This window comes from Ranitomeya imitator, chromosome 2 (assembly GCF_032444005.1).
Source record: "Ranitomeya imitator isolate aRanImi1 chromosome 2, aRanImi1.pri, whole genome shotgun sequence".
Classification (NCBI taxonomy): Eukaryota; Metazoa; Chordata; class Amphibia; order Anura; family Dendrobatidae; genus Ranitomeya; species Ranitomeya imitator.
This window is the reverse complement of record NC_091283.1, coordinates 587,094,330-587,120,318: the sequence shown is the minus strand read 5'-3', so window position 1 is coordinate 587,120,318 and position 25,989 is coordinate 587,094,330. Positions and strand designations below refer to the sequence as shown.

Below are 25,989 nucleotides of genomic sequence, written 5' to 3'. Positions count from 1 at the left end.
GGGGAATGAACATGAAATACTGTATAAGTAGATAATAGGGGAATTAACACATATCCCATATAATCTACTTATATTTCATGTTCATTCCTCACCTACAAAGCACAGGGAATATAATATACACCTGTTTATATGGGATATGTGTTCATTCCCCTATTATCTACATGTATTTCATGTTTATTCCCCACCTATAAGGCTATGTGCACACAGTGCGGAATGGTGTGTGGAGTTTTCCGCACTGTTTTTGGTAAATCCACAGGTAACCCGCACTGCAGATTTACCGAGGAATTACCGCGGTTTTTGTGCGGATTCCATCTGCAGTTTTACACCTGCGGATTTCTATTGTGGAGCAGGTGTAAACGGCTGCGGAATCCGCACCAAGAATTGACATGCTGTGGAAAATAAACCACTGAGTTTCCGTGCGTTTTTTTCTGCAGCATGTGCACTGTGGATTTTGTTTTCCATAGGTTTACATAATACTGTACACCTCATGGAAAACTGCTGCAGATCCGCAGCGTGTGCACATAGCCTTAAACTCAGGCAATATAATATACACCTGTTTATATGGGATGTGTTCATTCCCCTATTATCTACATATATTTTATGTTTATTCCCCACCTATAAAGCTCAGGGAATATAATATACACCTGTTTATATGGGATATGTGTTCATTCGTCTATTATCTACATATATGTCATGTTCATTCCCAACCTATCAGGCTCATGGAATATAATATACACCTGTTTACATGGGATATGTGTTCATTCCTCTATAATCTACATATATTTCATGTTCATTCCCCACCTATAAAGCTCAGGGAATATAATATACACCTGTTTATATGGGATATGTGTTTATTCCCCAATTATCTACATACTAGATGGTGGCCCGATTCTAGCTCATCGGGTATTCTAGAATATGCATGTCCACGTAGTATATTGCACAGCCCACGTCATATATATTGCCCAGCCACGTAGTATATTGCCCAGCCACGTAGTATATTGCCCAGTGATGTAGTATATTGCCCAGCCACGTAGTATATTGCCCAGTGATGTAGTATATTGCCCAGTCACGTAGTATATTGCCCAGCCACGTATTACATTGCCCAGTCACGTAGTATATTGCCCAGTGATGTAGTATATTGCCCAGCCACGTAGTATATTGCCCAGCCACGTATTACATTGCCCAGTCACGTAGTATATTGCCCAGCTACGTAGTATATTGCCCAGCCACGTATGTGACAGGTTAAAAAATGAAAAAAAAAAACATACACTCACCCTCCGAAGGCCCCTTGTAGTCCTGTCGCCGGTGTGCGGTGCACGCGGCAGCTTCCGGTCCCAGGGTTGGTATGAGCGCAGGACCTGTGATGACGTCGCTGTCACATGACCGTGACATCATGGAAGGTCCTTCTCGCATAGCATCTTTAGAACCGGAACCTGCCGCTTGCTCTGCCGAGGACAGCATGCACGTCGAAGGGTGAGAATAACCTTTTTTTATTATTATTTTTAACATTAGATCGTTTTACTATTGATGCTGCATACGCAGCATCAATAGTAAAAAGTTGATCACACAGGGTTAATAGCTGCGTAACCGGAGTGTGTTACACCGCACTCTAGTAACACTGTCATTAACCCTGTGTGAGGGCTGACTGGAGGGGAGTATGGAGCGGGCACTGACTGCGGGGAGGAAAGAGCGGCCATATTGCCGCCGGACTGTGGCCGTCGCTGATTTGTCGTGGCAATGGTCGTGGGCGTTTTGCCACGACCAATCAGCGACTTGGATTCCATGACAGACAGAGGCCGCGACCAATGAATATCCGTGACAGAAGGAGAGACAGAAAGACGGAAGTGGCCCTTAGACAATTATATAGTAGATATTTCATGTTCATTCCCCACCTATAAAGCTCAGGGAATATAATATACACCTGTTTATATAGGATATGTGTTTATTTCCTAATTGTGTACATATAAATCATGTTCATTTCATATCCAAGATGCAAAAGAAATGTGTCATATCTCTCCATCTCTTTGGACCTATAAATTATTATGTTCATTCTTTTTATTTATTCCTTTTCTTCATTCTCTTTAGTACGTCCCAAAGATAGATATGCTGCAGTCTGGAAAGACGCGTCACATGTCCATCTCCTCAGGTGAGCCGCTGGCGTCTGTTCACCATTATGCTGTAACATCTTGATGCTGCGGATGTATGCAGCTTCCAACCCCCAGTGTGCACCTACCCTCAGGGTATGTTTCCATGGTCAGGATTGGCTCAGTATTTGCTTAGGATTTGATGCAGGTGAAATCTGCATCTGAGGTCACTGGCAGGTCACCTGCATTTTTTATGTGTTTTTCCATTATATTCATTTTTTTGTCACTTGAAATAAATCTTATTGAAAGTTGGCTTCTTGGAAGATAAAAAAAGGTGATTTCCTGTTTGCAGATAGGGTATGTGCACACAGTTAATGCTGCGGATTGGGCGCTGCGTACATCTGCAGTGTCCAGATGTTACAGCATAGTGGATGGGATTTCAAGAAATTTCATGTCCACTATGTGTTCAAAGAAGCAGGCGGTAGACCTGCGTAACTGGACATGTGACGCGCCTTTCCAGACTGCAGTGTTAAATAAACACACAGCCAGAATAAAGTCTTTTAATGAAATAAAACACCACAGTTTTCCCATTTTATTGTTACTCCTAATTCCCCCGACGCCCTCAATCTCCTGCAAAAAACTAAAATAATAAACCAACACAAATACTCCCTGTTCCGACGTAGTCCAATTACTGAGTGCCTGACATCCAGATACAGCAGAGCAGGTAGATGATCGCTGGCGATAACTCTCCTGCGGTCAGCTGATCGTGAGAACCAGGCTAGTGACCGGAGGTAACCCCAGCGGTCACATGCTCGGCAGTAGGGTTGAGCGACTTTTACTTTTTTAGGGTCGAGTCGGGTTTCGCGAAACCCGACTATCTCAAAAGTCGAGTCGAGTGAAATCGGACGATTATGGCGAAAAGTCAGGGATCGACCGAAACACGAAACCCAATGCAAAGTCAATGGGAAATCTAACTTCTTTTTTTTTTCCTCTCTCTCTCTCTCTCTCTCCCTCCCCTCCGTCCCTGAACAGAAAATCTGGTGTTACACATTGCAAATTGCTACAGCGCACAAGCGAAAAGATGCCGATAGGCCGATAGGCGTCCACGCCCCTAAGACCTATGTCATCACTCTGCCCACGCTCCTTCATTGGCTGAAAAAATGGCGCCAAACGCGTCATACGAAACGCGACTTTGGCTCGAAGATCGCCGACCGCATGGCCGATCCCACACTAGGATCAGGTCGGGTTTCATGAAACCCGACTTTACCAAAAGTCAGCGACTTTTGAATTTGCCCAATCCGTTTCGCTCAAGCCTACTCTGCAGTTCTCACGGTCAGCTTATCTCATCGAGAGAACTGCAGTGGACGCGGACTTCCGGCGGACACAAGGTAAGACATTATTTAAATTAGTAGACATGCATAGTAAACTGTTTCCACAGTTATTACCCATGTGACTAATAATTAGATGCGGTTTTACCACATCTAATGATAGTCAATGGGAAATTTACGCTGTGGAGAATGAGCACACTTGCTGTCAGATCCCAGACGCCACGTGACAGTAATACACGTCAGTAGAGAGGATTGTCAGTCTTGTCACTTTCCTCACGTCATTGGTCACATCGGCTGTCAATCACAGCTAGGCAGCAGCACGGAACGACTCTAAATGTGTTCTACAACGAGGTCCCGCCCACCAGCAATATTGGCAGAAGAAGTGGCCAGTGAAGCACAGACACATGCGCGTCGCTTCCCCGCCTTATTTGGAAGATACCATTTACAGCCCGGAAAGGGGTTACCATTCTCCAGGTCTTTCGTATACCGGAGACATAGTCGTTCATTCTGGTGGCAATAGATAGACTACTATATTGTAGTTGTACGGTGGTCGGTATTTCAGAGCTCGCCCAGAGGACGGTGGTATATTCTGCGCGGTTTTCTCATAGAATTGAGTTGCTCCCCTATTTCGCCCGGCTACGTATCCGTCTAGGAAGCGCCGGAAATAGTGAGTGGTCGGTGCGAGTGACGCTGTGAGGGGCGGGAGCGAGCAACATGGCAGCGAGTGAGTAGTGCAGTCCGGCTACACTGAATGGATGGCGTGCACCGGGGTGTGGAGAGGTGTGCGGGGCCGGTGTGTGCGGGGCCGGGGCGCTGCGTCCTGTATGGGCGCTGTCCTCGTGTGACAGGGCCGCCGGCTGTGCCTGCACTTGATAGCTGTGCCCTAGTCTTCTATCGTGACTATATATAAGCGCCCTGCACTGTGCGTTATCGCGATAGATGATCAGAAGCCCTCAGAATGCGAATCCGTGTGCGATCCTCTCATTCTTTGTGTTTGCGCGGAGATGAAACCCTGGTCCAGTGATACTGAGGAGCTCGGAGTCAGGAGGTCATTTCCAGCTACTTATGTTATTCCGCAAAACACGGGTGGATGGGGATAACCTGTAGAAGCCCGAGAACATCCTGACCGAGCAGAGATGCGCATGCTCGGCCTCCGTTCAGGGTCTGTGGGGCTGCAGAGTACAGCTCATGGCTATTTCCATCAGTCCCATAGACAATGAATGGAGAGGAGATGCACATACCCGGCCTCTGCTGCATTCAGGGTCTGTGGGGCTGCAGAGTACATCTCATGGCTATTTCCATCAGTCCCATAGACAATGAATGGAGAGGAGATGCACATACCCGGCCTCTGCTGCATTCAGGGTCTGTGGGGCTGCAGAGTACAGCTCATGGCTATTTCCATCAGTCCCATAGACAATGAATGGAGAGGAGATGCACATACTCGGCCTCTGCTGCATTCATGGTCTGTGGGGCTGCAGTGACAGCTCTCAGCTGTTTACATCAGTCCCATAGACCATGAATGGAGAGGAGATGCACATACTCGGCCTCTGCTGCATTCAGGGTCTGTGGGGCTGCAGTGACCGCTCTCAGCTGTTTACATCAGTCCCATAGACAATGAATGGAGAGGAAATGCACATACCCGGCCTCCACTGCATTTAGGGTCTATGAGGCTGCAGAGCACAGCATTGTGCTACTTTTGTCAGCCCCATAGACAATGGAGCAGAGGGTGGTCGTCGCCTGTTTTACATGACCGGTTATGATGTGACCGGAATAATCAGTCATGGTGTCGGCAGCACGTCCCCAGTTTAAACTTGGTGTTCTGTTACCCTATAAGGGTTTTTTTCGGATCTAAATGATCTGATCACACTTGCTTCATGTGAGGATTTTATCATTTACTACACAGGAATGATCGTTCGTACAGATTGTCACTCATCTCAGTGCAGCATCATTCTTAATAGTACAGTCGTAAAATGCGCCAGTTTTCTCACAGTGGCTCCTTAGACTGCCTAGTTTAAGTTTACACCATTTATTGGCTTTGTGGCAGAATCGTGGGCCCAAATTTTGATGCCTTTTTTTGTAGCAGGGTGATGGATATGAGATAATGCCCCCATGTCAGACATGTCTGTGGCTAAAACGCACAAATATAGTGCAAGCCATTGACAGGTTTTTGGTGCAAAATGCGACAACATTATGGCACTTTTAGTTTTAATTTCTATTACTATTTGCGTACTTAGCTGAAAGTACATGGGACAAAAAAATAATGTATACACTATGGTTTTATGGGTTCTCATTCACTAGACGGAGGCTAAAAGTCTGTCTCGTGTGGCTCCATACCATTTGGTATAACGGTGGCGGAAAAAGTAAGGGGCTGCTAATTCCTATACAGAGGGGCACCACAAAAACGTGTACCATGCAGTGTGCACCCGTTTTCACTGGTCACTCGGATGAATATATGCCACGGAATCTGCCAAGACTGGTCAGTGTTGGATACTTCATAAAAATGTGCTCAAACGCTAGGGGACAATTTTCATAATTCCTACATTAGTTTTGATCCAAAGGCCCCTTTCACCAATCCCTACTTATTTTGTATGTGAAGGGGCCTGTGCGGACATGGAAAAGGGCTGACAATGTTGGTGCAAATACACCTGTGAGCCCAGTTCTTCTACACATCCTGTAGTATAGGGATGATAAACTCTCGCCTATGCTCCCCAGTTTCACAGTTTCTTCTTGTATCGATTCATTTAAAAATTAGATTTAAAACATGGTAGAAGACTAATGACGAAGACTTACAAATAGTCATCCTGAGCTTTCATGGCTTCTTGTCTCATGTTTCCCTCTTGGCTTTGTTCTTCACTGATTTCAGTAATGAATGTCTGTCCACGTACTGCCTTGTGTCACTGCTTGTGTGGTCTGCTGTACCAAGTTAACCCCTTAATGACCCCAGCTTTTTTTCGGTTTTGCATTTTCGTTTTTCGCTCCCCTCCTTCCCAGAGCTATAACTTTTTTATTTTTCCGTCAATATGGCCATGTGAGGGCTTATTTTTTTGCGGGACGAGTTGTACTTTAGAACAACATGATTGGTTTTTGCATGTCGTGTACTCGAAAACGGGAAAAAAAATTCCAAGTGCCGTGAAATTGCAAAAAAAGTGCAATCTCACACTGGTGTTTTTTGCTTTTTTGCTAGGTTCTCTAAATGCTAAAACTGACCTGATATGATTCTCCAGGTCATTACAAGTTCATAGACACCAAACATGTCTAGGTTCTTATTTTATCTAAGTGGTGAAAAAAATTCCAAAGTTTTCTTAGAAAATAAAAAAATTGCGCCATTTTCCGAGACCCGTAGTATCCCCGTTTTTCGTGATCTGGGGTTCCGTGAAGGCTTATTTTTTTGCTTACCGAGCTGACATTTTTAATGATACTTATTTTCATTGCCCGTCATTGCATATTACTGCAATGTTGCTGCTACCAAAAAACGTAATTCTGGCGTTTTGACTTTTATCACTATACCGTTTTTAGCGATCAGGTTAATCCTTTTTTTGTTAGATCGGGCGATTCTGAATGCGGCAATACCAAATACGTGTAGGTTTGTTTTTGTTTTTTTTATTTTGAATGGGGCGAAAGGGGGGTGATTTAAAAAAAAAAAAAAAAAATTTTTTATATATATAGAATTTTTTTTTTTTTAATTTATATATTTTCATATATTCATATTTTTAAAAACTTTTTTTTTTTGTAACTGTTGGCATTCTTCAATAGCCTCCATGGGAGGCTGGAAGCTGTCACAACTTGATCGGCTCTGCTACATAGGAGCAATGCTCAGATCGCCCCTATGTAGCAGAATTACTGCATTGTTATGAGCGCCGACTACAGCTAGCAATCCGGTATCAACAACCATAGAGGTCTGCTGGAGACCTCTGGTTGTTATGCCGATGACCCATGATCACGTGACGGGGGTCACCGATGCGTGCATTTCCATCCAGATGGCCAGAAGTGCTTGTTAAATGCCGCTGTCAGTTTGACAGCGACATTTAACTAGTTAATAAGCGCGGCCGGAGCCCGCATCATAGTGGGGGTTCTGCCCTCGGACGTACTATTCCGTTTGATATCAGTAAGGGGTTAAAGATGCTTAGAAAGACTCTTAGGCCGGGGTCACACTTGAGAGTGCAATGCTAGAAGCTCACGCCTCAATACCTGGACAGGAGTGTGCGGCTCCATAGAAATACATGCAGCCGCACGCTCCAGTCCTGAGTGCCGGCGGCTGTGCCAGGTATTGAGGTGCGAGACTCGGGCGAGTTTCTCGCATTGCACTTGCAAGTGTGACCCCGGCCATAGGTTAAGTTTCGACTGAGTTTTTGACGCTGTGTATTTCCACTGAGCAAAAAAAACCGCAGCGTCTTATAGTTCCAACAAAGTCTCATGCCCACTGTTTCTTTGTAATGCTGTGTAAACTGACGCATGTATGAAAGCTTCAATGCTAATTCCTCTCGTACGCTCAGTTTTATGTGCAGATCTTCACCATAGAATTGCATTTAATGTAATCCTCACATGACTATCAAAGTTTTGTCAAAGCCAAATACCAGGAAGTCTAAAAAATAAAGCGGTTTTAGTTAACACCTTAATGACTATTAATACAACATTTAGCTGACCTGAGACATAAGATAATAGTACCTACTACCCAGTGAAAAAACAGCAGCTGTACAGTGTAGTGGAAATCCTGCCCCATCAGCCACGAGTGATGTTGGCAGATCAGTAGTGACAATGGCATCTAAATCGTTAGGCAGTGTTCACATTGCGTTGGTGCAGTCTGTTCAACGTTAAATGGACTGCACCAACACTAGTGCCTTTTAAAGATCGCGTTGTGATCGCAATAGCGCAGATGCTCCACCTACGCTATCGGTGATGGACCCAGAAACGCTGCAGCCCGCCACTGAGGGTCCGTCACAGAAAGACAGCATATCGCTAACGCATGCAGATTATGACATGCGTTAGCGATGTGCTACATAGTGGCAGTCAATGGATGCGCTAAAGCATCCCTTGCATAGCGTTAGTGCCGCTGTGTAACGGATGCCGTCAGCGCATTGCCATTGATGCAATGTGAACCCGGCCTTAATGCACCACCAGCGTTTTCTTTCTTTTTTTTTTTTTGCACTGCTGGAGTATTGCTTTAAATGTAATTCCCCTGCCCCCTGTCAGATACTAAACCTGACACCATCTTCATCGTTTTCCAGAGTAGCTCCCGTTCGGACTCCAGGGACAAGTGACCTACTGGCTGCTCCAGTAAATATGGATCTATGTGGAGGGCACTTATCAATTCAAGTCTGAGAGCCTTGTTCTGGTTGTAGTTATCAATTCAATAAGGGGAAAAACAAGCGTGTGCATGAGATTTCTGAAATATCACAGCTTTTGCTGGTACTGTAAAACTGCATAAAAAATAGCTATGTGTGGATATGGACAAATGGCTATTGCTATCAGTGAGTGTCACTACTAACTAGAAATGTATGGCTCTGTCTGCTAGAGTGGATGACAGCTCCATGCAGGAGTGCGGACTGAAAAAAAAGATGTGACGTGAAAAAGGTGATTTCTAAGGCATTTTTGCTACAAATACACAGCTTTAGCCTCATGCACACAGCTGCATAATAGACATCATTTAGCAGGGATCTGTAATAAAGTTTCGTATAGCAATCTATAGGTTATTTATGCAGAGAGTAAGCTCATAAGTGAGGGAGCTGGCTTGGATCGATGTAAAACACATAGCTAGGATGGTGCAGGCTGCGCTGCACACGTGTAATTGTTGATGATTTTTTTTTTTGTACAAAATTGATTTTATAGCTTGAGATCAATGGACGTCTTACTACTTTCTGCCAGGTGACAATGTTCTGTACAGACCTGTGCAGAAGTCCTGGCCATTGCAATTTATTACACCTGTTTTCCACTTCCTTATTTCCACTACAGTACAGCAGCTCGCCCATTCTTCTGCAGTGTTTTGCTTTTGAGTAGAGATGGGTGGACCCCTGGATGTTCGGGTCCAGCGGGTTTTGGCTGAGCAGTTTAAAAAAAAAAAAAGTTTGGGTACCAGAACAGGACCCGAACCCTGACCCCATTCACTTGAATGGTAGGCGCGAACACCTAGTGTTTGTCACGCTCTCGTGCATGACAGCGTGGCAACACTGCCTCTGATCGGCGGTAAAATCATTACTGCCAGTCAGACAACCGCGGTTCCCACGCTGTCAAATGAGCTTCGGTCACTGGCATTGGCAGATGAGACTAGGGCTCCCGTCAGCCTACGCCGCCTCCCGCTAATAACAGCGAGAAATGGTGCAGCTGATGTGAATATTCATCAGCCAGTGCCTGCGCTCTAAATTAAAAAAAAAAAAAAAAAACCCCGACGTGGGCTCCCCTGTATTTTTGACAACCAGGCAATCCTATAGTTATATTGTAAATAAACATACAGCAAGAATAGTCTTTTATTTGAAGTAAAAAAACACTTTTCCTTTATCATTTAAAAATAACAAACACAGTTATACTCACTTAATGCCCATTACATTGCGAGCTCAGCCTCCGTGACGTTATCGAGGTTACCGCCGGTCACTGATGCTGCGTTCCCAGCTGGGGCCCTTAAACTGCTGTGACCTCTGGTGATGTCATTGCTAACATAGTGAGAAAAAGTCTTATGGTGCAGCACTGAGCTTGGAGAGTTCATCAGGAGAAATGATAAATTTCTCCTGGTGAACTCACCTCTACCGTGAGACTTTTTCTCACTGTGCTAGCAGTGATCTCATCGAGGTCCTCGCAGTTCAGAGGCCCGGATGGGAACTCAACCGCAGTGACCGGTTTTAGTTAAAAAAAAAAATTATTGTTGCTGTGTCTTTATTTACAATTTAACTATAGTATTAGTAATGGGTTTGATGTCACCTGACAATACAAAGGTGACATCAACCCCACAAATAACCCCACTTGCCACCGCTACAGGGCAAGTGGGAAGAGCAGGGCAAAGCTCCAGAATGGGCACACCTAATGTGCCTTTTCTGGACAGCTGTGGACTGCTATTTTTAGGCTGGGGGCAAATACCTATTGGCCCTTACCAGCCTGAGAATGTCAGCTCTCAGTTGTCTGCTTTAGACTGGCTGGTTGTCAATAATGGGGGGGACCCCACTCCTGTTTTTTAAATAAAAAAAAAAAAGCACAACGTGGGGACCCCTCTATAATTGATAACCAACTTTGCTAAAGCTGTCACCTGAGGGTTGCAGTTTTGCTGGCTGGTTATCAAAAATACAGGAGAACCCACACTATCTTTTTTTTTTTTTTTTTTAAGAGCGCAGGCAGCGGCTGATGAATACTTCCTTCATTTGCGCCTGCTCTCACTGTTATTTGTGGCAGCAAGCATAGGCTGATGAAATTAGTAGTCCCATCAGCTGATGCCAGTGACCAGAGGTAAACTTTTTACCTCCGGTCACAGCTGCGGACAGCGTGTGAATCGTGGTTGTCTGGCTGACAGTAACGATTTTACCAACAATTGGAGGCAGTGTTTGCCGCGCTGTCATTCATATGACAGCACGAGAAAGCCTGGTGTTAGAGGAGCAGAACACGAACAGTAAGGGTATGTTTCCACGGGGCGTATTGCTTGAGTTTTTGCTGCGGTTTGGACACTGCGTACAGCCGCAGCGTCCAGATGTTACAGCATAGTGGAGGGGATTTTATGAAATCCCATCTACACTATTCGTACAAACACGCAGGAGGCAAACCTGCATATCCGGACATGCGGTGCGTTTTTATAGACCGCAGCATGTCTTTTTATCTTGCGGAGACGCTCAGTCTCCGCAAGATAGCGTAAATAACATGGTCTATGTATAGGATGCGGTGATTCGCATGTGTTCAATGAACACGTGGAATCACCGCTCGTACAAAAGGGGGTATCCGCTGCGTCCAAAGTGCTGCCAATATGCCCCCTGGACATATCCCCTAACACGGACTTCCTGGTGAAGTCTGTGGTCGGAGTCCATGCCCGAATAATAGGTGTTTGGTATAGACACCGAAATTTACTGTTCGGGTTCGCCCATCTCTACTCTTGTGCTCTACTGCAAAGTTTTTTTTCTCTCTTGTTGTTTAGTCATTACTGTAGATGGAAGTTAGCTTTCTTTGTCCTGTTAGTGTACATTTCTTGTAATCAATTATTTTTACATAGGACATATTATTATAAATATAAGTACTTGAGTCCCACATGGCTTATTACTCCATAACTTGGTCTGTTGAAAAAGTAGCTACAGTCATGGCCAAAAGTATTGACACCCTTGCAATTCTGTCAGATAATACTCATTTTCTTCCTGAAAATGATTGCAAACACAAATTATTTGGTATTATCTTCATTTAATTTGTCTTAAATGAAAAAACACAAAAAGAATTGTCCTAAAGCCAAATTGGATATAATTCCACACCAAACATAAAAAAGGGGGTGGACAAAAGTATTGGCACTGTTCGAAAAATCATGTGATGCTTCTCTAATTTGTGTAATTAACAGCACCTGTAACTTACCTGTGGCACCTCACAGCTGTTGGCAATAACTAAATCACACTTGCAGCCAGTTGACATGGATTAAAGTTGACTCAACCTCTGTCCTGTGTCCTTGTGTGTACCACATTGAGCATGGAGAAAAGAAAGAAGACCAAAATACTGTCTGAGGACATGAGAAACCAAATTGTGAGGAAGCATGAGCAATCTCAAGGCTACAAGTCCATCTCCAAAGACCTGAATGTTCCTGTGTCTACCGTGCGCAGTGTCATCAAGAAGTTTAAAGCCCATGGCACTGTGGCTAACCTCCCTAGATGTGGACGGAAAAGAAAAATTGACAAGAGATTTCAACGCAAGATTGTGTGGATGGTAGATAAAGAACCTCGACTAACATGCAAACAAGTTCAAGCTGCCCTGCAGTCCGAGGGTACAACAGTGTTAACCCGTACTATCCGTCGGCGTCTGAATGAAAAGGGACTGTATGGTAGGAGACCCAGGAAGACCCCACTTCTTACCCCGAGACATAAAAAAGCCAGGCTGGAGTTTGCCAAAACTTACCTGAAAAAGCCTAAAACGTTTTGGAAGAATGTTCTCTCGTCAGATGAGACAAAAGTAGAGCTTTTTGGGCAAAGGCATCAACATAGAGTTTACAGGAGAAAAAAAAGAGGCATTTAACCCCTTCCCGACCCATGACGCCACGTAGGCGTCATGAAAGTCGGTGCCATTCCGACCCATGACGCCTATGCGGCGTCATGGAAAGATCGCGTCCCTGCAGATCGGGTGAAAGGGTTAACTCCCATTTCACCCGATCTGCAGGGACAGGGGGAGTGGTAGTTTAGCCCAGGGGGGGTGGCTTCACCCCCTCGTGGCTACGATCGCTCTGATTGGCTGTTGAAAGTGAAACTGCCAATCAGAGCGATTTGTAATATTTCACCCATTATAACGGGTGAAATATTACAATTCAGCCATGGCCGATGCTGAAATATCATCGGCCATGGCTGGAAATACTAGTGTGCCCCCACCCCACCCCTCCGATCGCCCCCCCACCCCCCCGATCTGGCCGGTACACTGCTCCGGCTCCCCTCCGCCCTGTGCTCCGCTCCCCCCCGTGCTCGTGTCCGCTCCCCCCGTGCTCCAATCACCCCCCCGTGCTCCAATCACCCCCCCGTGCTCCAATCACCCCCCCTGCACTCCGATCCACCCCCCCCCCGTGCTCCGTTCCACCCCCCCGTGCTCCATTCCAGCCCCCCCGTGCTCCGTTCCACGCCTCCCGCGCTCCGTTCCACCCCTCCCGCGCTCCGATTCCCTTCCCCCCCCCCCCCCCCCCGTGGTCCCCCCCCACCCTATCATACTTACCGATCCAGCCGTGGTCCCGTCCGTCTTCTCCCGGGCGCCGCCATCTTCCAAAATGGCGGGCGCATGCGTAGTGCGCCCGCCGAATCTGCCGGCCGGCAGATTCGTTCCAAAGTGCATTTTGATCACTGAGATAGATTATATCTCAGTGATCAAAATAAAAAAAATAATAAATGACCCCCCCCCCCCCTTTGTCACCCCCATAGGTAGGGACAATAAAAAAATAAAGAAATTTTTTTTTTTCCACTAATGTTAGAGTAGGGGTAGGGCTAGGGTTAGGGCTAGGGTTAGGGCTAGGGTTAGGGTTAGGAATGTGCACACGTATTCTGGTCCTCTGCGGATTTTTCCGCTGCAGATTTGATAAATCCGCAGTGCTAAACCGCTGCGGATTTATGGCGGATTTACCGCGTTTTTTTCTGCGCATTTCACTGCGGTTTTACAATTGCGATTTTCTATTGGAGCAGTTGTAAAACCGCTGCGGAATCCGCACAAAGAAGTGACATGCTGCGGAATGTAAACCGCTGCGTTTCCGTGCAGTTTTTCCGCAGCATGTGTACAGCGATTTTTGTTTCCCATAGGTTTACATTGAACTGTACACTCATGGGAAACTGCTGCGGATCCGCAGCGTTTTCCGCAGCGTGTGCACATACCTTTAGAATTAGGCCATGTGCACACGGTGCGGATTTGGCTGCGGATTCGCAGCAGTGTTCCATCAGGTTTACAGTACCATGTAAACATATGAAAAACCAAATCCGCTGTGCCCATGGTGCGGAAAATACCGCGCGGAAACGCTGCGTTGTATTTTCCGCAGCATGTCAATTCTTTGTGCGGATTCCGCAGCGTTTTACACCTGTTCCTCAATAGGAATCCGCAGGTGAAATCCGCACAAAAAACACTGGAAATCCGCGGAAAATCCGCAGGTAAGACACAGTGCCTTTTACCCGCAGATTTTTCAAAAATGGTGCGAAAATATCTCACATGAATCCGCAACGTGGGCACATAGCCTTAGGGTTAGGGTTGGAATTAGGGTTGTGGTTAGGGTTAGGGGTGTGTTGGGGTTAGGGTTGTGATTAGGATTATGGCTACAGTTGGGGTTAGGGTTAGGGGTGTGTTGGGGTTAGTGTTGGAGTTAGAATTGAGGGGTTTCCACTGTTTAGGCACATCAGGGGTCTCCAAACGCAACATGGCGCCACCATTGATTCCAGCCAATCTCGTATTCAAAAAGTCAAATGGTGCTCCCTCACTTCCGAGCCCTGACGTGTGCCCAAACAGTGGTTTACCCCCACATATGGGGTACCAGCATACTCAGGACAAACTGCGCAACAATTACTGGGGTCCAATTTCTCCTGTTACCCTTGTGAATCTAAAAAAATGCTTGCTAAAACATAATTTTTGAGGAAAGAAAAATGATTTTTTATTTTCACGGCTCTGCGTTGTAAACGTCTGTGAAGCACTTGGGGGTTCAAAGTGCTCACCACATATCTAGATAAGTTCCTTGGGGGGTCTAGTTTCTAAAATGGGGTCACTTGTGGGGGGTTTCTACTGTTTAGGCACACCAGGGGCTCTGCAAACGCAACGTGACACCCGCAGACCATTCCATCAAAGTCTGCATTTCAAAACGTCACTACTTCAATTCCAAGCCCCGGCATGTGCCCAAACAGTAGTTTACCCCCACATATGGGGTATCACCGTACTCAGGAGAAACTGGACAACAAATATTGGGGTCAAATTTCTCCTGTTACCCTTGGGAAAATTAAAAAATTCTGGGCTAAATAATTATTTTTGAGGAAAGAAAACGTATTTATTATTTTCACGGCTCTGCATTATAAACTTCTATGAAGCACTTGGGGGTTCAAAGTGCTCACCACACATCTAGATAAGTTCCTTTCAGGGTCTAGTTTCCAAAATGGGGTCACTTGTGGGGGGTTTCTACTGTTTAGGCACATCAGGGGCTCTGCAAACGCAACGTGACGCCCACAGAGCATTCCATCAAAGTCTGCATTTCAAAACGTCACTACTTCAATTCCAAGCCCCGGCATGTGCCCAAACAGTAGTTTACCCCCACATATGGGGTATCACCGTACTCAGGAGAAACTGGACAACAAATATTGGGGTCAAATTTCTCCTGTTACCCTTGTGAAAATTAAAAAATTCTGGGTTAAATAATTATTTTTGAGGAAAGAAAACGTATTTATTATTTTCACGGCTCTGCATTATAAACTTCTATGAAGCACTTGGGGGTTCAAAGTGCTCACCACACATCTAGATAAGTTCCTTTGGGGGTCTAGTTTCCAAAATGGGGTCACTTGTGGGGGGTTTCTACTGTTAAGCCACATCAGGGGCTCTGCAAATGCAACGTGACGCCCACAGAGCATTCCATCAAAGTCTGCATTTCAAAACGTCACTACTTCACTTCCGAGCCCCGGCATGTGCCCAAACAGTGATTTACCCCCACATATGGGGTATCAGCGTACTCAGGAGAAACTGGACAACAACTTTTGGGGTCAAATTTCTCCTGTTACCCTTGGGAAAATAAAAAATTGCAGGCTAAAAGATCATTTTTGAGAAAATAATTTTTTTTTTTATTTTCATGGCTCTGCGTTATAAACTTCTGTGAAGCACTTGGGGGTTCAAAGTCCTCACCACACATCTAGATTAGTTCCTTTGGGGGTCTAGTTTCTAAAATGGTGTCATTTCTGGGGGATCTCCAATGTTTAGGCACACAGGGGCTCTCCAAACGTGACATGGTGTCCGCTAATGATTGGAGCTAATTTTCCATTTAAAAAGCCAAATGGCGTGCCATCCCTTCCGAGCCCTGCCGTGCGCCCAAACAGTGGTTTACCCCCACATATGGGGTATCAGCGTACTCAGGACAAACTGGACAACAATATTTGGGGTCCAATTTCTCCTATTATCCTTGGCAAAATAGGAAATTCCAGGCTAAAAAATCATTTTTGAGGAAAGAAAAATTATTTTTTATTTTCATGGCTCTGCGTTATAAACTTCTGTGAAGCACCTGGGGGTTTAAAGTGCTCAATATGCATCTAGATAAGTTCCTTGGGGGGTCTAGTTTCCAAAATGGGGTCACTTGTGGGGGAGCTCCAATGTTTAGGCACACAGGGCTCTCCAAACGCGACATGGTGTCCGCTAACAATTGGAGCTAATTTTCCATTCAAAAAGTCAAATGGCGCGCCTTCTCTTCCGAGCCCTGCCGAGTGCCCAAACAGTGGTTTACCCCCACATATGAGGTATCGGCGTACTCGGGAGAAATTGCCCAACAAATTTTATGATCCATTTTATCCTACTGCCCATGTGAAAATGAAAAAATTGAGGCGAAAAGAATTTTTTTGTGAAAAAAAATTACTTTTTCATTTTTACAGATCAATTTGTGAAGCACCTGAGGGTTTAAAGTGCTCACTAGGCATCTAAATTAGTTCCTTGGGGGGTCTAGTTTCCAAAATGGGGTCACTTGTGGGGGAGCGCCAATGTTTAGGCACACAGGAGCTATCCAAACGCGACATGGTGTCCGCTAACGATGGAAATAATTTTTCATTCAAAAAGTCAAATGGCGCTCCTTCCCTTCCGAGCCTTACCATGTGCCCAAACAGTGGTTTACCTCCACATGTGAGGTATTGGTGTACTCAGGAGAAATTGCCCAACACATTTTAGGATCCATTTTATCCTGTTGCCCATGTGAAAATGAAAAAATTGAGGCTAAAAGAATTTTTTTGCGAAAAAAAAGTACTTTTTCATTTTTACGGATCAGTTTGTGAAGCACCTGGGGGTTCAAAGTGCTCACTATGCATCTAGATAAGTTCCTTGGGGCGTCTAGTTTCCAAAATGGGGTCACTTGTGGGGGAGCTCCAATTTTTAGGCACACAGGGGCTCTCCAAACGTGACATGGTGTCCGCTAAAGAGTGGAGCCAATTTTTGATTCAAAAAGTCAAATGGCGCTCCTTCCCTTCCAAGCCCTGCCGTGCGCCAAAACAGTGGTTTACCCCCACATATGAGGTATCAGCGTACTCAGGACAAATTGGACAACAACTTTCGTGGTTCAGTTTCTCCTTTTACCATTGGGAAAATAAAAAAATTGTTGCTAAAAGATAATTTTTGTGACTAAAAAGTTAAATGTTCATTTTTTCCTTCCATGTTGCTTCTGCTTCTGTGAAGCACCTGAAGGGTTAATAAACTTCTTGAATGTGGTTTTCAGTACCTTGAGGGGTGCAGTTTTTAGAATGGTGTCACTTTTGGGTATTTTCAGCCATATAGACCCCTCAAACTGACTTCAAATGTGAGGTGGTCCCTAAAAAAAATGGTTTTGTAAATTTCGTTGGAAAAATGACAAATCGCTGGTCGAATTTTAACCCTTATAACTTCCTAACAAAAAAAAATTTTGTTTCCAAAATTGTGCTGATGTAAAGTAAACATGTGGGAAATGTTATTTATTAACTATTTTGTGTCACATATCTCTCTGGTTTAACAGAATAAAAATTCAAAATGTGAAAATTGCGAAATTTTCAAAATTTTCGCCAAATTTCCGTGTTTATCACAAATAAATGCAGAATTTATTGACCTAAATTTACCACTAACATGAAGCCCAATATGTCACGAAAAAACAATCTCAGAACCGCTAGGATCCGTTGAAGCGTTCCTGAGTTATTACCTCATAAAGGGACACTGGTCAGAATTGCAAAAAACGGCAAGGTCTTTAAGGTCAAAATAGGCTGGGTCTTGAAGGGGTTAAAGAAAAGAACACGGTCCCTACAGTCAAACATGGCAGAGGTTCCCTGATGTTTTGGGGTTGCTTTGCTGCCTCTGGCACTGGACTGCTTGACCGTGTGCATGGCATTATGAAGTCTGAAGACTACCAACATATTTTGCAGCATAATGTAGGGCCCAGTGTGAGAAAGCTGGGTCTCCATCAGAGGTCATGGGTCTTCCAGCAGGACAATGACCCAAAACACACTTCAAAAAGCACTAGAAAATGGTTTGAGAGAAAGCACTGGAGACTTCTAAGGTGGCCAACAATGAGTCCAGACCTGAATCCCATAGATCACCTGTGGAGAGATCTAAAAATGGCAGTTTGGAGAAGGCACCCTTCAAATATCAGGGACCTGGAGCAGTTTGCCAAAGAAGAATGGTCTAAAATTCCAGCAGAGCATTGTAAGAAACTCATTTATGGTTACCGGAAGCGGTTGGTCGCAGTTATTTTGGCTAAAGGTTGTGCAACCAAGTATTAGGCTGCGGGTGCCAATACTTTTGTCTGGCCCATTTTTGGAGTTTTGTGTGAAATGATCAATGTTTTGCTTCATTCTCTTTTGTGTTTTTTAATTTAAGACAAATTAAATGAAGATAATACCAAAGAATTTGTGTTTGCAATCATTTTCAGGAAGAAAATGAGTATTATCTGACAGAATTGCAGGGGTGTTTCTACTTTTGGCCATGACTGTATGTAATTGCATCACTACACACATCATGTACAGGAGGCCATGAAAGGTGAATGAAATCCCTGTAAGCCCCATAGCATTTAACAGCCTGGCCGATAAGAACAGCTTGAAGGGGTATTCCCATCTTCAAGATCCTATTCCAATATGTATGATAATACTGGGAAATTCCTCCAATTAGAAATGTAGTATTGTTCTTCCTATAAGCTATGTTGCTTACCCAAATGCAGGGCATTGCACCACTGATATAGTGACAGATGTTGCGGATCGTAACCATGGTTATCTAACCTACTGCAATGCTCTGCATATTGGGTAAGTGACATAGCGAATCAGAAGAACTATACTACATTTCTGATTGGAGGTATTCGCTAATATTATTATTACTAGCTATTGAACCCGTTCTACGCCCGGGTGGCGAGCATTTATATTGGTATATGGTCTCCATCTTGGTATGTGCTGCTCCATCCTGCGTCCCCATCCTGTCATGTGCTGCTCCATCCTGCGTCCCCATCCTGTCATGTGCTGCTCCATCCTGCGCCCCCGTTCTGTCATGTGCTGCTCCATCCTGCGCCCCCGTTCTGTCATGTGCTGCTGCCATCCTGCACCCCCGTTCTGTCATGTGCTGCTGCCATCCTGCACCCCCGCTCTGTCATGTGCTGCTGCCATCCTGCACCCCCGCTCTGTCATGTGCTGCTGCCATCCTGCGCCCCCGTTCTGTCATGTGCTGCTGCCATCCTGCACCCCCGCTCTGTCATGTGCTGCTACCATCCTGCACCCCCGCTCTGTCATGTGCTGCTGCCATCCTGCACCCCTGTTCTGTCATGTGCTGCTCCTATCCTGCGCCCCCGTTCTGTCATGTGCTGCTTCCATCCTGCACCCCCGTTCTGTCATGTACTGCCCTATTCTGTCATATGCTGCTCCCATCCTGCGCCCCCATTCTGTCATGTGCTGCTCCCATCCATATGCCCCATACGCTGCTCCATAAAGGTTTATGACCCCCATCAGGTGGCGTAAGTTACAAATAGCTGTGGCATGAAGTGCCACAGCCTCATGGCACAGCAATTTGTTACTTACGCTACCTGATTCTTTTCCGGTGCTGTGTGTCTTCAAGAAAATGGCGCCGGTAAGCGCGGACTGCGCAGGCGCCGATTCCGGCACAGGGAGGGGCAAGACAATGGCGCCGGAAAGGAATGGCGTAAGTAACAAATTGCTGTGGCATGAAGTGCCACAGCCTCATGGCACAGCAAGTTTTGACTTGCGCTCTTCGTTTCGGGCGCCATTGTCTTGCTCTTCCTGGTGCCGGATTCGGCGCCTGCGCAGTCCGCGCTTTCCGGCGCCATTTTCTTGAAGACACACTGCTGTGTGTCTTCAAGAAAATGGCGCCGGAAAGCGTAGACTGCGCAGGCGCCAATTCCGTCCGCGCTTTCTGGCGCCATTTTCTTGAAGACACACAGCAGTATGTCTTCAAGAAAATGGCGCCGGAAAGCGCGGACTGCGCAAGCGCCGATTCCGGCACCAGGAAGAGCAAGACAATGGCGCCCGAAACGAATAGCGTAAGTAAAAACTTACTATGGCGGCGGATTATTTGCATAATCAGGGCGCACATATGTAGACGGCGTCCCCGTGCTCCCGACCCCCTGCTCTCGGCGGCATTTTTTCTATAATGTAACGCTAGGAGTGTCGCGCCTGCGCAGTCTATTAAGGCTTCGGACAGAGTGACGCTCCCAGCGTTATATTATAGATTATTATTATTATTATTACACCTATGTTTTAGGATAGCATCTTGGAGATAGGAGTACCTCTTTAAGTACATATTTAATAGTGGTCATTTTTCAAAAATGCAGATTCTTTTTCTTTTTCTTCAGCACAGTGGTGAAATATGACGTTTTGTGGTTTTAATATTGTAGCTCATGCTAACAATGAATGTGATTCTTTCCACAGTTAAACAGTCAGCATTCCTGTTAGGACTCGCTCTCTTGGCCATCGTACATGCTTTGACCCCCAGCCACTATCTGACCCACGCTGATGTGGAGAGACTAAAAGATGCCTTGGAACACCCGCTGTCTGACATGGAGAAAGCATATTACTACTTTGTAGGCTTTAAACATCTTGGGGCAAGTGTAGCAGATGAAAAGGTGAGTCTGGGCAATTAAAAAGCTTCATCTGCTATTTTGTTTATGCTTGAGAAATGCCACTTCCTGTCCAAAACATTGCTTTTATGATGCATTTTGGATGAATAAAGGAAAAGACTCATCTTTCTGGTGCCTTAGAACGATTTATGTCTGAATTTGCTGGTAACTCGGTGGAAAGTAACCACAAGGAAGCACAGAGCCTGTGGAGTTGTGCAAAGGGAGGTACAGTACCATTACTGATCCTGCAGCTTAAAGGGAACCTGACCGGAAAGGCATGCTGCCTGAACCACGAGCAGCATGGAATCAGATACTAGCTATGTTACTATAACCTTTCAGAAACACATACTGTGATAAACTGGCCAGGGCTATGCATCTCAGGAATTACCTTATCAGTCTAGGGAAGCTTGTCAAGTAGAAGTTGCACGGTTACTGGCCTTTTGGACTAGTCATCCAATTTGTCTAACCCCTGGCTGGCTTTTCATAGTATGTTTTCCACAGTGTGACTTAACATGACTACTTGTTATAGTAATATGTTGAGAGATATATGCAGATGATGTCTCCTATCCATTTTAGCAGCTATACGCCTAAAACAAAACTAACAAAAAAGGTATGTTAAGCTACATTTTATATCGGTCCACGTGCATAACGTACCATTTCTCAATAGGAGAAAAAAGTATGTACCCCAGATATCAATTTAACATATATAGTTTTTTTTTATTTCTGGTGTCCGCTCTGCCTTAACCCATTCCCAGTGTGTTCCGTATATGAACGTCATACGTCTGTATGGGGGCCTCAGGAGCTTAGCCGGCTGCAAACACACTGGATGCTAGCTGTGTTACGGCTCCTTCACAAGTCAGGGATTATTCTTGTACATGAAAGAACGAACAGAGTTTCATCAGTTTATTAAGTCAGTCATTCACCATCAATGTTTTTGGTCCGTGTCGGTTTTTATCATCAGTTTCATCAGTTTTTCATCAGTGTTTGTTGGATGATAAAAGTAACCGATGGATGCCATCCAGATGTGGTACATTTTTGATAAGGATGCTTGATAAGAGAATCTTGAGAACCCTCCAAGTTGTGTCCATTTTTGACCCTCTCCACTGATCTATAGACTTGTTTGAGCCAACACACTGATCAATATTTGACAAGTCTCAGTGCTTTTGCGCGAAACACTTGGTCTAGGGGAAAAATCTGACATGAATTACCCCATAGACAATCCTAGGCGTGGTTAAATAAATGGAGTTAGTCAATACATTACAACTTGCCCTCATAAGGCTATATCAAGGGAAAACAACAAAGACGCAAAACATGGAAAATTCCCCATGAGGGAAGGGGTTCACATAGTTCACCATCATACTGTACTTCTGAGATGTGTAACACCCATCGGTTACATGTATTGAGGTGGTTGCGGTGTTGTGCTGCATTTGTTTTTCAGCATCTATTTTTTTCTCCTCTCATAGGCCGCCTGTAATTTTATTCGCTCTAACGTTGATACCAGTAATGTGGATTCACTGTTTTACGCTGCTCAGTCCAGTCAAGCCCTATCCCAATGTGAGGTAGGTCATCAGAGGTAGGATGGGTTACTCTGCTTCATTCTTTAATATTGTCAGGCTTCTGATGTCCACTATACTTTCCCAGGTACCTATCTCTAATGAAACCAGAGACCTGCTGCTTGGTGCTGTCAGTGAGGATTCCTCCGTCACCCAAATCTACCATGCAGTAGGGGCACTCAATGGCTTTGGCCTGCCTCTGGCCTCACAAGAAGTTGTCAGTGCCCTGACCACCAGACTCAGTAAAGAAGAGAATGTCCTGGCGTAAGTATCTCTGCAAAACAACTCAAAGCTAACTTTCCAGCAGTGCCATATTGTAGATATTTGCATAGTTAAAAGGATTGACCACTAATTTACAAGTCCTATTCAAGTGACTAACTGCCATAGATAAGCACTTTATTAAATATCTTGATTTCTCAATTTCTTCTGTAACTCGAGCTGCTCTCCTGGTCAAATGATCTCTGGCAGATAATTTCTTGACTTCCTATAATGTCATGTCAAAATCTCACTGAGTTCCTGGCACTGAAAACAGATTGGCATGGCCTGCTTTGGGTGGTTGGTGCTCCATTCAGCAGAGAGCACACTGCTCCTGTGCTTGCTGATGCAGAAACAGTTCTCCCGTGTATCTGTGTGTATACAGCAGGGTGTATATAGATGTATACACAGCTTGCACTACCCTGTGTAAAATATATACATAATTTTATTAACGTAGCACAAACATGCAAATAACAAGACTGAATGGCACTTCAAAGCTAATGTGAACAGGTGCATACCAGGAGCAGCCACCTCCATATGCAATATACAAAAATTTTGCACTCTAAAGCATGTAGACATGGAATACCGTGTATGAAATATGAATAGCAATACTGCTTTGGATAATAAGAAAAAATTGAGACGCTTAGCACATAATTTGGCCATTTCATGCATGCCCAGCAACCACACGCTGCTGGGACCCTACATGTCTAGTGTGCAGGGGTGGATTAAGGGTAGCCAGGGCCCCGGGCTGTTCAGACATTGTGGGCCCCCCGGTCATGTGACAGGGGGTCATGTGACGGGGGGGGGGGTTTGGGGTCATGTGACCGGTGGGAGGGTCATGTGACCGGTGGGAGGGTCATGTGACCGGTGGGAGGGTCATGTGATCGGTGGGAGGGTCATGTGATCGGTGGGAGGGTCATGTTATTCCTGAACCTGATTATTCAAGAAAAATAGTTGCTGTGTGAAACTATAACCTGTCAAACATCCATTGATGTGGTCAATTTACCCTTCAGTTAGGAAGAAAAACAAAACAAAAATAAAAACACTTTAAACCATAGTTTTGAACAGTCCAATTTTAATCTGTAAACAAGACTGTTGTAAATTTTCGCAAGTTTCTCATCTAAAGTGCAACGCAAAACAGTTGAAAAAACATTTAGGGTAAGTTCACACAGGGCGTTTTTTCAGCCTTTTTTATGCAAATTTTCAGCTGCTTTTTATAATACCAGCAAAGTCTATGAGATTTCAGAAATGTCATACATACACATTGTTTTTGTGTGATCGCAGTAAAGCAGAAACTACTGTTTTTTGGATATAGAGCATGTCACTTCCTTCAACGTTTTTGCTGCGTTTTTTCACCCATTGACTAGAATGGGTATAGAAAAAAACTCAGCAAAAAAGCAGGTATCATTATGTGTTGCTGAAAATCCAAGGACATTAGCATGTACAAAGAAAAAGAAAACGCAACAAAAACGCAACAAAAAAAGAACCAAAAATGCACCTAAACCTGCGTTTTTGAGGCAGCTTCTTTCCTGCCTATATGATCAGGTTTTCCTGCAGAAAAAAAAAACAGCAAAAAAGCCCTGTGTGAACTAACTTACCCTTAAGTATCACATTTTCATTACAAATCAATACAGTCAAATCAATGACAAAAGTGTCAAATGCATAACTTATATAAATATTAAATATTACTTAAACACGCACATTTCAAAAGCTGCCAGAACCAGAAACTATAGATCAAAGTATCTTCTCCAAAAATGTAAACTCAACCACAGCAGCAATAGTTTCAGGCATATCACTACTAAATGCTATATGTTAATTTAACCTTCAACCAAGGGGTGTTAATAGAGACTGGTTAACATCAAACACGGGGAGAAGGCGACACTCCAAGAGACCAATCCTAACCCGGAGACAACATGCAAGACAAATAGAAAACACTTCCAGATTAGGAAAACTTGCCTTTTCTATGTAATAGAATCCACGTTGCTGCACAATGTAAAACTCATTGTTTTCTTATCTCCAGTCAAAAGAAAATTAGATGATGATGTAGGGCATTGAAGCCACAAAGGCTGACATTCTGGAATCAGCCTATAATGTTTGGACCTGCTGGATAGACTCCTATCCGGATCCTCTTCAAAACGCCTCCTTAAATGTATCACTCTGAATGAGATACAGTATATGAAATGACAAGCTGTTATTTTTCATCTGAAGCATAAGCTCTCTGTCTATATCAAGTTATTTATGAGACAAGCTATAATATGGTACACATAATATACCAACCACTAGATAGTGTTTGGTATAAGTTAAAGTAAATGACTAAGGCTATGTGCACACGTAGCGTCGGGTCCCTGCGGGTTCTCCCGCAGCAGATTTGATCAATCTGCAGGGCAAAACTGCTGCGGTTATCCCAGCAGATTTATCGCGGTTTGTGTTGCGGTTTCCGCTGCGGGTTTTACTCCTGCACTGGTTTTACTATTGATGCTGCATATGCAGCATCAATAGTAATGTTAAAAATAAAATAAAAATTGTTATACTCACCCTCTGACGTCCCGGTCTCCTCGGCGCTGCAGGCGGCGGTCCGGTTCCAAAGATGCTATGCGAGAAGGACCTTCGTGACGTCACGGTCATGTGACCGCGACGTCACGGTCATGTGACCGCGACGTCACTGTAGGTCCTGCTCGCATAGCAAACCTGAGACCGGACGGCCGCGTGCAGCGCTGAGAGGTGAGTCTATCATTATTTTTTATTTTAATTCTTTTTTTTACCACAAATATGGTTCCCAGGACCCGGAGGAGAGTCCACCCCGGGTACCACCCGCACCTTATCCGCTTACTTCCCGCATGGTGGGCACAGCCCCATGCGGGAAGTAAGCGAATAAATGCATTTCTATGTGTGCAGAATCGCTGCGATTCTGCACAAAGAAGTGACATGCTGCGGGTTGTAAACCGCTGCGTTTCTGCGCGGTTTTTCCCGCAGCATGTGCACAGCGGTTTCCCATTGGTTTACATGTTTACTGTAAACGCAATGGAAACTGCTGCGGACCCGCAGCATCAAAATAGGCCGCAGTTCCGCGGTAAAAACCGCAACGTGTGCACATAGCCTAAAAGTCTGATGAAAGACAGTATTCAAATATATTATCAGGATTTTTTAGCAAAAGTAAGCATCCCCTTCCATCTTCCATCCTTGTTATTTCCATAATTGGGTAATTTTACGCTTTGAATTTATGTCTCATCGGAATGTAAAACCCCCAATTTTTTTTTTTAAGCCAAAATTAACACATTTTTTTCCTGCATTTCTTTGCACTGTATTCATCAATTATTTGGTATACGTCAAGGGTTTTCAAA

General features: G+C 44.7%; 1 protein-coding gene across 2 annotated transcripts in view; it reads left to right on the top strand.

The window, feature by feature from the left end:
• Window positions 1–3,874: 3,874 nt before the first annotated feature.
• The window catches only part of RPN2 (ribophorin II), a 69,913-nt gene continuing 47,798 nt past the window's right edge, over window positions 3,875–25,989 (top strand). The window contains exons 1-4 of one of the 2 annotated variants that reach the window (XM_069752289.1): window positions 3,875–4,136; window positions 20,653–20,846; window positions 22,304–22,399; window positions 22,482–22,657. In XM_069752289.1, coding sequence (XP_069608390.1) covers window positions 4,127–4,136; window positions 20,653–20,846; window positions 22,304–22,399; window positions 22,482–22,657 — 476 coding nt within the window. In that variant the 5' untranslated portion in view covers window positions 3,875–4,126. The other variant, XM_069752288.1, reaches the window with a different exon arrangement.